Genomic DNA, 15,674 nt, shown 5'->3' with positions numbered 1-15,674 from the left:
TAGGACCACTCCATAAGATGAACAGATGATCAGACAAACGAAAAGCATTGGTTACCTCCAGATAGCGAAGCAAAATCTGCCGCACATCTAATCTTCGCAAGTCGCGAGCCTGAGGCGAACTCCGATCCAAATCCGTGAGAGCAGGCAACTCCACGGTCTGATTCAAATGAAATTCCACAAGACTTTCGGTAGACAGGAGGGCGCCGTCCTAAGGGATACCACTGAATCCGAAATCTGGAGAAAAGGTTCCCTACATGACAACGCTTAAAGCTCAGAGATACGCCGTGCCGAAGTGATAGCCACCAGGAAAATCGTCTTAAGTGTCAAGTCTTTCAAGGTGGCCTGTTTCAAAGGCTCAAACAGAAACACACACAAGACTCTGAGAACCAGATTCAAACTCCAAGAAGGACACACTGGATGAACCGGAGGGCTCAAATGTTTAGCACCTCTCGGGAAACACGTTACATCTGGATGAGCCGCCAGGGATGTCCCGTCAATCTTCCCCCGCAAACATCCCCGGGCCGCTACTTGAACCCCGAGAGAACTGCACGCCAAGCCTTTCTTCAGACCCTCCTGTAAGAACGCCAGAATATGGACAATTGAGGCGTGTCACGGGGACACATTCAACCCACTACACCAGGAATCGAAAACCTTCCATACTCGAACATAGGTGAGCGAGGTAGACGTTTTTCACGCTTGCAGGAGGGTTGAAATAACGGAATCCGTATAACCTTTCTTCCTCAACTGCCACCTCTCATAAGCCAAGCCGCTAGACAAAACCGATCCACTTGATCAAAAAATACTGGACCTTGCCAAAGAAGATTCGGTAGATGACTGAGCCGAAAAGGACTGTCCACTGCTAAGTTGATCAGATCTGCAAACCACGGCCACCGTGGCCACTCCAGAGCCATGAGAACAACTGAGCCTTTGTGAGCCTCTATCCTTCGCAAGACCTTGCCCACCAACTGCCAAGGAGGAAAGACGTATAGCAGAATGTCGCGAGGCCACGGCAGGACCAAAGCAGCAACACCTTCCACCCCATGTTCCCTCCTGCGACTGAAGAACCGAAGCCACCTTCGCATTTCTCTGAATCGCCATCAGGTCCAGGTGAGGAACACCCCACCGACGAGTCACGAGCTGCATCGCCTCCTCGGAAAGTTCCCACTCTCCGGGATCGAGATGCTGGCGACTGAGAAAATCCTCCTGAACGTGGTCGACCCCGGCTATATAGGAAGCTGCCAGCTGCACCAGATGGCACTCTGCCCAGAACATTAGCCGATCGGCTTCTAAGGCCACTGAACGACTTCTGGTTCCCCCCTGACGATTGATGTAAGCCACCATTGTCGGACAATACTCGCACTGATTGACGGCTCACCAGGGGAAGGAAACTGCGCAACGCCAGACGTACTGCCCTGGTTGCCCTGTGCTGCCCTGTCCAACGGCCCTATGCTGCCCTCGATTGGCAAACCGCACCCTAACCGGAAAGGCTGGCGTCTGTCGTCACGACCACCCACTGGGGCTCCTCCAGTTCCATCCCTCGCTGCACGTGGGCCGGAATCAACCACCAATGGAGACTGGACCTGGCAGGTTCCAAGAGCGGCAATCAGATTTGGAACTCTTCCAACTTCGGGTCCCAACGAGAAAGTAGCGCCCTCTGCAAGGGTCTCATATGAGCAAAGGCGCAAGGGACTAATTCTAGAGTAGATGCCATAGAACCAAGCACCTGCAAGTAATCCCAAAACTGGGGTAGCGGTAGAGACAACAGCCGCCGGATCTGCGCTTTTAACTTGTCAATTCGCTCCTGCATGAGAAAGACCTTGTCGACCAATGTGTCAAACCGAGCACCCAAGAGGTTCAGCACCTGGGATGGGACTAATTGGCTCTTGGCAAAATTAATGACCCAACCAAGGGATTGGAGCCGGGTCACTACTGATTAAACCGTTGCCCTGCGAAGCTCCTCCGACTTTGCACGGATGAGTCAACTGTCCAGACAGGGGTGAACCAAAATCCCCTCCCGCCTGAGGGCCACAGCTACTACCACCATTACTTTGGTGAAGACAGGGGGAGCTGTCGCCAATCCAAACGGGAGTGGTTGAAACTGATAATGCTCGCTCAGAATCATGAACCGGAGAAACCGCCGATACTGTTCGCAGATCCCTATGTGAAGATACGCTTCCATCAGGTCTAAAGAAGCCAAATATCCGCCGGAGTGGACGGCCGCAATGACTGAGCGGAGAGTTTCCATGCGAAAACGGGGTACCCGAAGCACTTTGTTCACCTTAGTCAGATCCAAGATTGGGCGGAAGGAGCCTTCCTTCTTGGGAACCACAAAATATATGGAGTATCTGCCGGTCCTGCATTTCTCCAGCAGGACCGGAACAATGGCTCCCAGCGCTTTCAACCGGCCCAGGGTTTGAAGCACCGCTGTCCATTTCGCGCGGGTCCCGCAGGGCAACATCAAGAACAGGTCCTGCAACTGGGTGCAAAATCCAAAGCATAGCCATGTTCAGTGATGCTTAGAACCCACTGGTCAGACATAATCTTGACCCACTCCTTGAAGAATAGAGACAGGCATCCGCCTATCACCGGAACAGAGGAGTGGGCCAGGACACCTTCATTGGGAGGACTTGCCCCCGAAAGATCCCTCAGGACTCACATCACGGAGAGGCCTGCGGCCGCGAAAGGAATGAGTCCAAGTCTGAGACTCGTCGATGGCTGACGTGGAGTAAAGGCCGGAGCCCTGGTCTGCCGAAACTTGCGCTGTCCCCGGTACTGAGGGTGCGCTGACCCAAAGGTCCTGGAGGTACTAGGCTTGTCCGGTAACTTGTACACCTTATTGTCCCCAAGGGATTTGATAAGGGCTTCCAGATCATCCCCGAACAAGAATTTTCCATTAAAGGGGAGATTGCCTAGCTGGGCCTTGGAGGAAACATCGGCCGACCAGTTGCGGAGCCACAGAAGCCTTCTAGCAGAGACCGCTGAAGCCATAGTGCGCGAAGATGCCCGAAGATCATACAAGGCAACCACGGTGTAAGCCACAGCTGCATACATGCGATCTGCCTGCTCCGCTTCCACTGGAGGCAATTCCTGCATGGTGAGCAACTGCTGCACCCAACGAAGAGCTGCCCTTTGCATGAGGCTACTGCAGACCGCCGCCCTAATGCAAAGCGCTGAGACCTCAAAACTCCACTTGAGAAGGACCCCCGGCTTCCTGTCCCGAAGATCCTGGAATGGTCGCCCGCTTAGTGATGGCTGAAACAGCCGCGTCCACTTTAGGGACCTTAAGGACGGCCAAGGACTCATCTGGCAGCAGGTAGAGCTTCTCCATGGCTCGCCCCACCCGAAGGCTGGCCTCGGGAGCCTCCCATTCTCGGGTCACTAGTTCCAGTAGCATCAGATGAAAAAGAAAAGCTTTAGGAGGGACCCGAAGCCCCGAGAGAACGGGGTCCCCCTTAGTAGCATCCGAGCTCGGCTACGGCACCTCAATACCAAGCTCCGTCAGAACATGAGGGAATAAATGATCAAGGCCCTCCCTCCGAAACAACCTGATGACCCTCGGGTCATCTCCCTCAACTGGAGTGGGCTCTTCAACATCCCCGCCAATATCCACGAGGAGAGGGTCCAGCGAAGGGGGATCCGGTGGATCGGAAGCCGGGGTCCCGGAGGGATCCAAAACCGCACGGTCTGTCCTCCCTCTGGAGGAATCGGAACCCCCAGAAAGCCTAGCCACCTTCGCAGGCGTAGGCTTCTCAGCCTGCAACTCAGCCTCGGCCTCCAAAAAGGCCTTGTGCATTTAAAGCACAAATTTGAAAGAAAAGAGATGCTGCCCCTTTTAAGGCCCCCTCCTCTCCCCCCCCCCCCCCCCCCCCCCCGTGGGAGGGTCAGAGCTCGGAGGGGAGGCAGGCACTGGGAGCCACTGTCTAAACAGGGCTCAAATTCAGCGGGGAGAGAGGAGGAGGGATCTCCCCTCCCCCTGCATCCAGCTCTCCACTGGAGCGTGATGGAGGCAAAATGGCCACCGTTCCAGCACTAGATGGGGATGGGGCAGACCGAGGCCGGCATAGGCGCGATTTCTTCCCTGTGCCCCGGGAGCACACCGAAAACAACCCGCTGCTACTCCCTGACAGTCCCTCCCCTCCCGGGGGGCACCATGTACAAAGGCTATCGCAGGAGAGCCGCGCCACCGGCTCCCCGCATGCAGAACACAGCAAACCCCGCAGCATGCCCGCGGAGAGGGTGCGAACACGAGGCCGAAAAAAGCGGCAAAAATTGCCCTTCCAGAGCCACGGGAAACCTGTGCGCACGGTAGCAAAACAAATTTCTTTTTTTTTTTTCAAAAACGCTGACACGCAGCCACCCAGGGGAAAAAACGCCCCTGGGACCTCAATTGCGGCACAGGCAGCCCCCCCAAGGAATTATGCCGTCTCAGGTTGCAAGGGGGATGGACCGGCCCACCAGTTAATCCCTACTCACCAGCAGAAGAAGCGGCTCCGGGAAAACGGCTAACGGGGTATCTAACCCCAGCCATGCCTCATCCAAGGCAGCAGCCTTGGGAGGACGGACTGTCACCTCCAGATAGAAAACTAACTACTTTTGTTCTTTGGGGGGGGGGGGGGGGGGGGGGGTTTGTTTGTTTTTGTTTTTTTTTTTAAATGGCTTGATTTAACCACTGGTAGAAAGCAAACTCCTCTAGGTCTTACTATTCCTGGCTTGCTTTGCTTGGTTTTTTTTTTAATGGATGAGGACCGCAGGTTCTGTCACCCTCATCTGCTGGAGTCAGAGAAATATTGAAGGATCGCAGGTAAGAGGGGGTGCCTTTCAGTTTTTTCTCCGACTCCATCTGCTGGAAGGGAGACACAACCCAGCGGTCTTGACTGATCCTGGTTCGTACAGGGAATACAAATTTGTACCTGAGGCAATGGAGGGTAAAGTGACTTGTCCAAGGTCACAAGAAGCAGCAGTGGGACTTGAATCCTGATTTGTAGCCTACTGCTCTAACCAATAGGCAACTCCTCCATGCCACATACATAATGATAAAAACAGGACAACATAAAACACCATATGAACATATTAAAGTTGATAGTCCTACAGAGCCTAACGCAGACTATTAATCTCCCTAACACCACCTTTCAGGGATGGCTACGGTTCAGGAGGGACAAGACCTGTAGAGACCACCAAACCCAGTATTTCTTGTAAAATCAGGGACAGCTTGCATCATATTTTGACTTGATACATTTACCTGGCAATTGTTTTATTTTTAATCATATTCCCAAGGGATGACAAGGCACTAACTCCCCATAAACATGCAGGTTCTCAAACCCAACCAAAAGAGCAAGAAGTAACAACCAACCTCATTTCATGCCTCAAGCCTTACACTGAATCTTTGCCAAAAGAGAAGCTGAGGAGCCATTTACCTGGCATGTGCTGAAATTGTACAATATAACATCTCCAGTGCTGGTTGCAACACACACCGACTCCTGGTCTGGCAAATCCTGGATTCCAACAATGCAGCCACTGCCATCTTCTGGGAGAAAACCTTCTGCAGTCAGGGAGACTTCACTTGTAAGCTTTTGACACAGATAGAAGGACATTAAAAAAAAACCCACACACTGTTGCTGCACACAGCTGTACAAGCAAAAATACTTAAATCCTGCTTGAAAGAGCACCTGTATCCTGCTGGGTACAGGAAAATATATATCGTCTGCTGAGAGGGAGGCACATGCTTTGGTACATGAGAATATAAACTTTGCCATACTGAGTCAGACCAAAAGGTCCATCAAGCCCAGTATCCTGTTTCCAACAGTGGCCAATTCAGGTCACAAGTACTTAGCAGGATCTCAAACAGTAGGTAGGTCCCATGCTGCTAACACCCAGGGATAAGCAGTGACTTTTCCTAAGTCTAAGGCCGACTAAGTTAGTAGTTTATGGACTTCTCCTCCAAAAACGTATCCAAACCTTTTTTAAATGCAGCTACACTAACAGCTTTCATCACAGCCTCTGACGAATTCCAGAGCTTGTGTGTTGAATTAAACAAAAAATTCTCATATTAGTTTTAAATGTACAACTTAGTAACTTCATTGCATGTCCCCTAGTGTTTGTATATTTATCCATTCCTCTCCATTCATTATTTTACAGACCTCTTACCAAAACACCCCTCAGCCATCTCTTCCCCAGGCTGAAGAGTCCTAACCTTTTTAGCCTTTCCTCATAAGGGAATCATTCCATCCCCATTTAACATTTTTGTTGCCCTTCCCTGTACCTTTTCTAATTGACATTTGAACTGAGAATTTAACATTGTGATGATATTTGGAGAATATTACAAAAAAGGTTTTTGAATGTTCCCACACTGAACAGGTTGGGCTGGGACTGAGGAAGCAGAGATGGTAAAATTTTAATGCGTAGATATAGGGATGAGGATGCAGCTAGGGAAAAGGTTGTTTAAAATGTACTGTACAACACTTTGTTGCCTGATCGATGAGAAGCATGTAATAAAGTGTTATTAAATTAAATGAAGTTCTAAAACTAGAGATCACAGGATAAAACTACAATCGGTAACATCACAGTATTTTTGCAGACAGGGTAGTGGATGCATGAAACAGGCATCTCAGGGGAGTGGGCTGTGGCTAAAAACCAGAATTTGAAAATGCATGGGATAAAACACAGAGGATTCCTAGCTGTGAAGAAGTGACGAGAAAGCCAGAGATCAAACTGAGGACAATGGCATTACACCAGGAAATAACTGTATAGACTAGATGGGCTTTGCCATCCTTACCTTCTGACAGATTCTATGTAAACCAAACTCTTAAGTATTAACTCACATTATAAAATGTGAATTTTGAGCCAACAGAATGGCTGGGAAATGTAAGCATTCCTTTAGAGTTTACAGAGACCCCTTACAGGGATCCCTCCCTCTGGTGTCCATAACTGGGGAAAACAGAATTACACCCAGTTTTTAAACACTTTCATTACTGCTAGAGCATGGAAGACCATGCTCAGGGCACTGGTCAGAGACAGGCTTCAGACACAGTGTTTTGTTTTGTTTTATTATTTGTGGACCGAATGGTGCATGTTTCTTTTATCTCATGTTACAGTTGTCATATCATATATTTATCAGGCTAGCTGGTGGCAATGCTCCTGCAAAATCTGGTACTTACAATTGCTTGGCTCCTTTGCCATCCAAAACAATTCAGTTCCCTTATGAGGCCTTCTATGCTAACCAGAGATGCCACTGATTTTATAAACATAGACCACAGATATAGGAGGCAGTCTCTGATAATTTATACCTGGGTCCCACAGGATCAGCTTTGCTCAAGAAAATATCTACCTCCATTCACAGGTGGCTAATTCCTTACTGCTATAATCTAAAACTTTGTATCCTAGATATTTTCATGAAAATTAATCCTACATTCAGCAGCATTTCTCTTATTGCTTACAAAATGTAACTGGTAAAATTTCTCATGCTGAATTTTGCCTATATGTAGAATTCCTCCTTGAAACAACTGCATCTGGTAGGATTCATTGCTATTTATGAACTATACCTGGTTCCAGGAGTTTGGGGGGTTTTTTTATCAATTATTTTGATCCAACTGTACCTGACAGTCTATGATCTAGCAAGTTGCTAAACAATATGGTTTATGTATAAATTATTTCCATCTGAACATATCATTGTTAATAGATCTGAATTGGGACAATCCTGCAAGCTCCTCATTAGTATATACAGATGTAAAAAACTAAAAAATAATAATAATCAAAAAGAAAACCTGGTTTTATGTACATACATGGCTTTGAAAATTACCCCCATAAGGCTCAGCATAGCTTTGTGAATGCATATGAATGGTCTTGCAGCTGGGATGTTGAGTATTTGTAGAAATAAGTGTCAATCTGATGCTATTAATGTGTTTTCCTCCTTTTTTTTCATATGGGTATCATTCATGAGGAATCTGCTCTTACTCCATGTAGTTCCACTTGCACTGATGTGGAGATCTCAGGTGAGGGTTCTGGTATGTTTTTTATCATGGCAGATAATGAAGTAGAGAAGATGAGTGGTATACACACTGGTAACAGACCTTATAGTGCTAAAGGCTGCGGGATCCTTGAAAAATGAATCAATGAGAACATTGACAAGCAATTCAATCTTTTATTCAAGAGTGCAGCAGATTTCAGTCCCCTAACATGGACTGTTTCGCCACTTCGGCTGTGTCAGGAGGGACAGAAGCCCAAAACAGGTTTTGCTGCGCCAGTGCAATACTATTCAATTCACTATTGCGCAGGAAAAAAAGCAGGCAGAACACACAAAGAGTGCCCGAAACAGCACGTGCAATATGCAGCATCTCCAAACATGCAAAATAAATTATATTGAGGAAAAGGCAGGTGTTGGGAAGTCTAAGAATTGCTTTTGAAAAACAGTCCTACAGCATTAAAAACTCTCAATTTAGAACAACCCACCAGAAGGATTCCAAAAAGTGTGACTGGACAGCATGTTTGGAGACACCGCTTATTCCAAGTGCCTTTTCGGGCACTCTTGGTGTGTTCTGCCTGCTTTTCCTGCGCATCAGTGTTTGGAGACACTGTGATCGAATAATGCTGCACTGGCGCTGCAAAACTATTTTTCAGCTTCTTTTCTTCCCAACATAGCCGAAGTGGTGAAACATGGTCCATGTCGGGGGGGGGACCGAAATCTGCTGCACTCTTGAATAAAAGATGGACTTGCTTGTCAACATTCTCATTGATTGAACTTTAATTTAAATTATATATATTTTTTTTTATCATGCCATAGAAAAGACCTGTCATTTCATCTTAACTGCTATTTCACAGTGTGGTATGGGGGTGGTGCAGGTTCTGTGCACCTTAAATTATGGGCCTTTGTGGAAACAAGTGTCAATCTGAAGCTATGTGCCATTTTTTCAGGTTTGTGGTGCTGTTCTGTAGAATCTTTCTCTACCATTCCAAGTGCACAGTGTTTCACAATACATAGGCAATGTGTGATTTAATGGTACTAGTTGTAAATGGAGGGTTTTACACTTGTAAATGCCAAATGGCTGTTCTAAAATAGTCTAGATCTCTGCATAAAAGTATGCATGTGATCTTACACACATATGTTTACACAAGCTGCAGAGAGATATAATGGGAAGAGGAGGGGTTCAGAATTGGTGCTTGCATACATACTTCTTGATTTTATAAAGTATGTACGTAAGTTAACTTGCGTTAAGTTACACCCTCTGAAGAGTAGGAGTATCTTTACATTATTTCTGCACATACTTGGCCAATTAAACCAGAGGATTTTTTAGAAACAAACTTATGCACGCAAGTTTGGTTTGAATTCTCAGTTTAGTCTGCATGTATACCATAGAAGCAGACTTTACCCTTATCTGATCTGCTATAAATTACCCTATTTAAAAACTGAATCGCGCGCACCAGCAAGTGGCCGTTCGCCCGCTCTCCCGCAGGGAGATTGTTAGTCCTGTATGAAATTAGCGCCGACCGGCACCGGGAAAGTGCACAAAAAAGCAGTAAAAACTGCTCTTCTGTGCACCCTCCAACTTAATATCATAGTGATATTAAGTCAGAGGTCCCGAAGAGTAAAAAAAAAAAAATTTGAATTCGGCCCGAAAACCGGACGCTCAATTTTGCCGGCGTCCGGTTTCCGAGCCCATGGCTGTCAGGGGGGTTCGAGAACCGACGCCGGCAAAACTGAGCGTCGGCTGTCAAACCCGCTGACAGCCGCCGCTCCGGGCTAAAAGGTGGCGCTAGGGACACGCTTTTACCCGGATCTACTGCCGGACCTAATTTAAATACTGAATCGCACACGTTTGCCTGCTCTCCTGCAGACTTTACCTGTATCGGCCCGAAAGTTTGGGGTGGGTAACAATATAACACACAAAAACAAAAGCATCATACAGGACTAACAATCTCCCTGCGGGAGAGCGGGCGAACGGCCACTTGCCGGTGCGCGCGATTCAGTTTTTAAATTAGGTCCGGCGGTAGATCCAGGTAAAAGGAGGCGCTAGGGACACTAGCGTGTCCCTAGCGCCTCCTTTTTGACAGGAGCGGCGGCTGTCAGCGGGTTTGACAGCCGATGCTCAATTTTGCCGGTGTCGGTTCTCGAGCCCGTTGACAGCCACGGGCTCAGAAACCTGACGCCGGCAAAATTGAGTGTCCGGTTTTCGGCCCCACAGCCGTGGGCAGAATTCAAATTTTTTTTTTTTTTTTTACTCTTCGGGACCTCGGACTTAATATCGCTATGATATTATGTCGGAGGGTGCACGGAAAAGCAGTTTTTACTACTTTTCTGTGCACTTTCCCGGTGCCGGAAGAAATTAATTTCTGAAAGTAAAATGTGCGGCTTGGCTGCACATTTTACTTTCTGAATCCCGCACACATACCTAATAGGGCCATCAACATGCATTTGCATGTTGAGGGTGCTTTTAGGTGCTGCGGATTGGACGCGCGTTTTCCTCCACATAGGGGCGGATTTTAAAAGGCCTGCGCGCGTAAATCTGGAAGGATTTACGCGCGCAGGGCCCTGGCTCGCCTATTTTGCATAGGCTACCGGCGCGCGTAAAGCCCCGGGACGCGTGTAAGCCCCGGGGCTTTCGAAAAGGGGCGTGCTGCAGTGTTTTGGGGGCGTGGCACCGGCCTCCGGACCAGCCCCCGGGACTGGAGGATGGAGTGGGGCTGCCGGCCGGCAGGCGTAACTTTGCCGACAAAGGTAGGGGAGGTTTAGATAGGGCCGGGGGGGGGGGGGGGGTGGGAAAGGTGGGGAGGAGGGCGAGGGAACAGGCAGCGCACGCTGGGCTCTGCGCGCGCAGGTTGCAGAAATGTGCACCCCCTTGCGCGCGCCAACCCCGGATTTTATAGGCTACGCGCGTATCTTATAAAATCCAGCGTACTTTTTAAAGATCTACCCCATACTGAATAAGGGAAAACACGCGTCCAATAGCAGGCTAACAGTGCGCTCCGTCGGAGCGCACTGTACTGTATCGGACTGTGTAGTTGTTGCCACTGTTTCTTAATGCTACTCCATTCTTGACGTTCCTTTTCAGTAAGTCACTTTTTAAAGGCTTCAGAATGCTGCACATGCACTAGATTTCCAACTGGTGCCTCAGATCAATCACAATTGCACTTCGAATAAAAAGAAACAAACGTCAAGGTTTAAACGTTATGACTAGCCATAAAAAGAAAACAAAATCCATACGTAAACACAGAGCGTGAGGGGTTCGCACCTGCTCGCTGCTGGGATCCAGCTCCGCGATGCCGCCACCCCAGGCTAGCAGCACGGTACCCGTCTCGGGCCGCACGCACAAAGCCTGCGGGGAGCCGGGAAGAGCGGCCGCCGCCGCGCCGCAACCCCGTGCCCGCACCAAGCGCAGATTCCTCATCCCACGTAGCACCGGAGCCGGGTATAGTAAACACACGTGCAAGGACTGCAAGCGCAGAAAAACCACGTGCACACTCCAAGCCCACCAGCAACCTGGCTGGGACTGAACGTTTACTGGCCCCTAATCCTGCGCCTGAACCTGGAACCTTTCCCGCGCACAGCGATGACATTTTTCAGCCTGCCCCCCCCTGCTGGACTCCGCCTCTATTATACAGGCGAGCGCGCCTTTCTCGCATCGCGCTGTGAGCATGCGCTGAACCTTCCTGCGGCCCGGAAGACAACGGTCACGCAACCAATGTAGCCCCGCCCCCCAGATCTATTTCAGCCAATCAGATGTTTTGCTTGTGCTGTTTTCATCCTGCATATGTATTTTTCTATTGTACCGTAATACTGTACTCAATAGAACTCTGAATAACACCATCGTGTATATGGGTTTGAAACGTTTAATACCTGAGCACTTTCACTGGAGTTGCTTATTGCGTTTTTTTTCCCAAAAACCTCCGATATTTTTTTTTTATTATTTTGCATACATAGTTGTTTGTTTCTAAGTTATTTACTTTGCTCAATTTAGGCGTGTTTCTAATATATAAAGTGCTAAAATCTTACCTTTATAAGCTCATAGGTCAAAGGATGCTTCGCTCCCTTTCATTTTCTAGTATTCGTGCAATGAATGCTAAATTGCAATTTCCAGCACTATAACAGAAATCCTCCATCTAATTACATTCAAGCTTCCCCATGCTGTACTGCCAGTGCGTCTCGGATAAATACCTAAATAATACCATGATTTCAGGAACAGTCTACACTTAACACGTGTCTAAATGGAGGAGGCTTTCAATACTTAACTAGGCATTTTAGCACCCAAGGTAGATGATCAATTTGTGGCCTTGCCACCCTGTGTAACAATCCCTAGTCATCCTCCCCTCACTAGTTCTCAATCCCCAGTTAACCTCTCCGTCCAGTGGTCCTCCATCCCTAGCCCCCTCTTCCATTTTCCATCTCTTCCCCCAGCCTCACTCATTCCCCCAATGGTCCTTAAGCCCTCCCCCAAACTCTGGAGATCCGTAAGTCCCCCACCCCTATAAATAAGGCTGGGGGTATTTACAAGTATGTACAACTTTATTGACCTCATGATTATATACATTTCTACAAGATATAAGAACATGCCATACTGGCTCAGACCAAGGGTCCATCAAGCCCAGCATCCTGTTTCCAACAGTGGCCAATCCAGGCCATAAGAACCTGGCAAGTATCCAAAAACTATCCCATGCTACTGTTGCTAATAATAGCAGTGGCTGTTCTCTAAGTCAACTTAATTAATAGCAGGTAATGGTCTTCTCCAAGAACTTATCCAATCCTTTTTTAAACACAGCTACACTAACTGCACTAACCACATCCCTTGGCACATCCCCTGGCAACAAATTCCAGAGCTTAATTGTGCGTTGAGTGAAAAAGAATTTTCTCCAATTAGTTTTAAATGTGCCACATGCTAACTTCATGGAATGCCACCTAGTCCTTCTATTATCCGAAAGTGTAAATAACCGATTCACATCTACTCGTTCAAGACCTCTCGTGATTTTAAAGACCTCTATCATATCCTCCCTCTGCCGTCTCCTAGCCTTCCTGTATCTTGCTCCTTGTCTTGCAGCCTATTTAGGCCTTACCTTACCTTGTGGTCGCCGGGCCTTCTGCCTCCTTGGACCTTGCTTTGTGGCCTATTAAGGCCTACCATACCTTGTGGCCTTCAGTGTTGCTACCTTTGGGCCTCAGTGTTCTCTATTCTGTGTTCTTGTCCACTTCTATCCTTGTCTGCCTTTTTAGTCCAGTCCTTGTTCTTGGCATCTAGGTTCTGGCAAGGCAGGGTTAAATGGGGCTGGAGCTTGGGTGTGGTGCGAGCAGCTAGATGAGCTTGGCAAGGCTGGAATTGAACCTTGCTGAGGATCCCTGGAGGAGAGGAGGTTGAGTTAAGTGGTCAGTGAGGTGATGGCTCGGGTAGCTCAGAACAGAGCTTGCTGGAGGCCTCTGCTGGTGGGGAATGTCACAACGGAATCTGCAAACTAGCAACATTTTTTGATGATGATTACTCTGAGTGACTAAATTAAATCACTGGGACTGTATGATATTCACCCAAGAGTACTGAAGGAACTCAGAGATGCATTTGCAGATTTTTTTTTTTTTTTTATTTGCAAACTATCATTTAAAACAGCCATGGTACCAGAATACTGGAGGCTGGAAAAAATGATGCACATTTAAAAAAATGGCTCCAGGGGTAATTGAGGAAACTATAGACTGGGGAGCCTGACATCGGTGCCTGACAAAATGTTAGAAGCTATTCTTAAAAACAAAATTACTGACCACATTAAGAGACATGGTTTAATGAGGGAGAGTCAACATGGGTTTTGCAAAGGGAAGTCTTGCCTTACCAATTTACTAGTTTTTTGAAGGTGTAAAAAAACATGCAGATGTTGCAATTGTGACCCTTGGGCCAAGGGGGAGTTGGTGCTACCTGCAGGGAGGAGCCCCGCAGGTCCCCATTGTTGAAGGCGGAGCAGGCGAGAGCATAGGCCCAACAGGAGGTTCGCCAATATTAGCCCATGTTCCCCTTAGGTTGAGCCCTTGGGTGCCGGGGCTGGCTGGACTTAGGCGCGGGCCTCTGTGATGACGGAGATCCAGGAAGGCGGAAAGCGTTGTTGATGACTATGGCACTCTCTCCCTGAAGGCTGTGAACATTACCTCCTCAAATGACCCAGGAATTAAACTGAGGGCCTTCCACACATATTAGCAAAGTGGACTTTTAGGCAGAGTAGGAGTTGGCGCAACCTGCGGAGAGAGGCCCCACAGGTCCCCAATGTCAGCTGGCGAAACTGGCTGAAGCAGCCCAACTGGAGCTTCTCTAATACCAGCCCATGTTCCCCTAAGGTTGAGCCCTCAGGTGCTTGGGCCAGCTGGTCTTAGGTGCGGGCCTCTGTGCTAATGGAGAATCATGGAGGTGAAGATATTGCAGACCAGCACAGTAGGAAAGCCTCATTGGCAAGAGTCTGTGGCAATCGGTGAACCTCAGGGTAGTGACCCAAGTGGAGGTCCCAGGTAGGCTGAGATTGCATGGTGTCATGGTCCAGGCCGAAGGTCGTAAGGCAGGTGGAGAAACTCAGAGTCATGGTTCAGGCAAAGGTCAAAGGCAGGCAGAGTTCAGTCACAAGTGAGGCAAGGTCCAAGATTGGAGGCAGGCGGAAAGACAACAACGTCAAGGTCCAGATTCCGGGACCAAATTGGAAGCCCAATAGGGAACACTGAACAGAAGGACAGGAGGCCACAAAAGACACTGACAATTGAAGACAGAAGGCTGACCACAAATAAGAGATGAGGGGAAAACCAGGACATGGAGAGACAGCTACAAGGAAACCAGGACAAGAGACAGGAGCTGAAGACAAGGACTGGAACGCAGGGGCACCATTGAGGCAATTAGCTCTACCAGAGGGTAGTTGCCCTATTGCTGAGGCAAGGGGGTGTAGCAGGAGAGAGTCTTAAGTAGGCCTCAGGCAGTGATGTCATCACTGGGCGTCCTGGGCCAATTCCCACCTTTAAGAAGGGCGCAATATGGCACACTCGTGCCTAGGAGGAAACCAGGATAGCTGCAGCATCAGGCCCAGGAGAAGCATGTCGGCCTGCCACATGGGCAGGAGACAGTAGTGGTCAGCCATATCCAATGTGGGGGGCCTCCCCCAGCGATGAATGATCCTGGCAGGGTTCCATGGCTGGAGGTGAGTGTGGCGGCTCAAGGTTTCCCATGAGCCACCAAACACAACAGCATGGAAGTGCTGTGCCACTAGGTAAACCCTCCATCTCCTACTACTCTTAAGTACTAGATCACCACTCTCAACCACGCTTTCAGATCTGTGATACTATTTTAGGAAAAACATTCAGACTTTGTTAGTGTCACAATTCAACCTGCTAAGCAGCCCTCCCTCCACCAGCAGAGGTCATCAGTGAGCCTTCTCACAGCTGCCCTAGCCGCCCTATTGCTGATCCCATGGGGCCTGTCCATTCACTTGGTGCCTTTTCATTGAGACATCTTGTCTCCTTGACCCGGCCATCCTTGTCTTGCTATTCTGCCTTGCCTTGTGGCCTACCCAGGCCTTCTACCTTGCCTTATGGTCTTCTCAGGCCTTCTACCTTGCCTTGTAGCCCCCCTTGGTCTTCCACCTTGCCTTGCGGCCTACCTTGGCCTCCTGACTTGCTCTGTGGCATTCCAGGCCTAACTGCCTTGCTTTGGGCCCTTCGAGGCATTCTGGCCTTACTC

At 48.7% G+C, this 15,674-nt stretch overlaps 1 protein-coding gene across 3 annotated transcripts in view; it reads right to left on the bottom strand.

Moving 5' to 3' along the window:
- The window catches only part of ELP1 (elongator complex protein 1), a 273,772-nt gene extending 260,591 nt beyond the window's left edge, over nucleotides 1-13,181 (bottom strand). For 2 of the 3 annotated variants that reach the window (XM_029603967.1, XM_029603987.1), the window contains exons 1-2: nucleotides 11,223-11,549; nucleotides 5,415-5,567 (exon numbers count right to left, since the gene is read on the bottom strand). In XM_029603967.1, coding sequence (XP_029459827.1) covers nucleotides 5,415-5,567; nucleotides 11,223-11,378 — 309 coding nt within the window. In that variant the 5' untranslated portion in view covers nucleotides 11,379-11,549. Of the gene's footprint in view, nucleotides 1-5,414; nucleotides 5,568-11,222; nucleotides 11,550-13,043 lie in introns of those variants that run through there. The other variant, XM_029603978.1, reaches the window with a different exon arrangement.
- Between the last annotated feature and the right edge of the window lie 2,493 nt (nucleotides 13,182-15,674).

Source organism: Rhinatrema bivittatum, chromosome 1 (genome assembly GCF_901001135.1).
Source record: "Rhinatrema bivittatum chromosome 1, aRhiBiv1.1, whole genome shotgun sequence".
NCBI lineage: Eukaryota > Metazoa > Chordata > Amphibia > Gymnophiona > Rhinatrematidae > Rhinatrema > Rhinatrema bivittatum.
The sequence above is the reverse complement of the archived record's forward strand: the minus strand, read 5'-3'. Positions and strand labels throughout refer to the sequence as shown.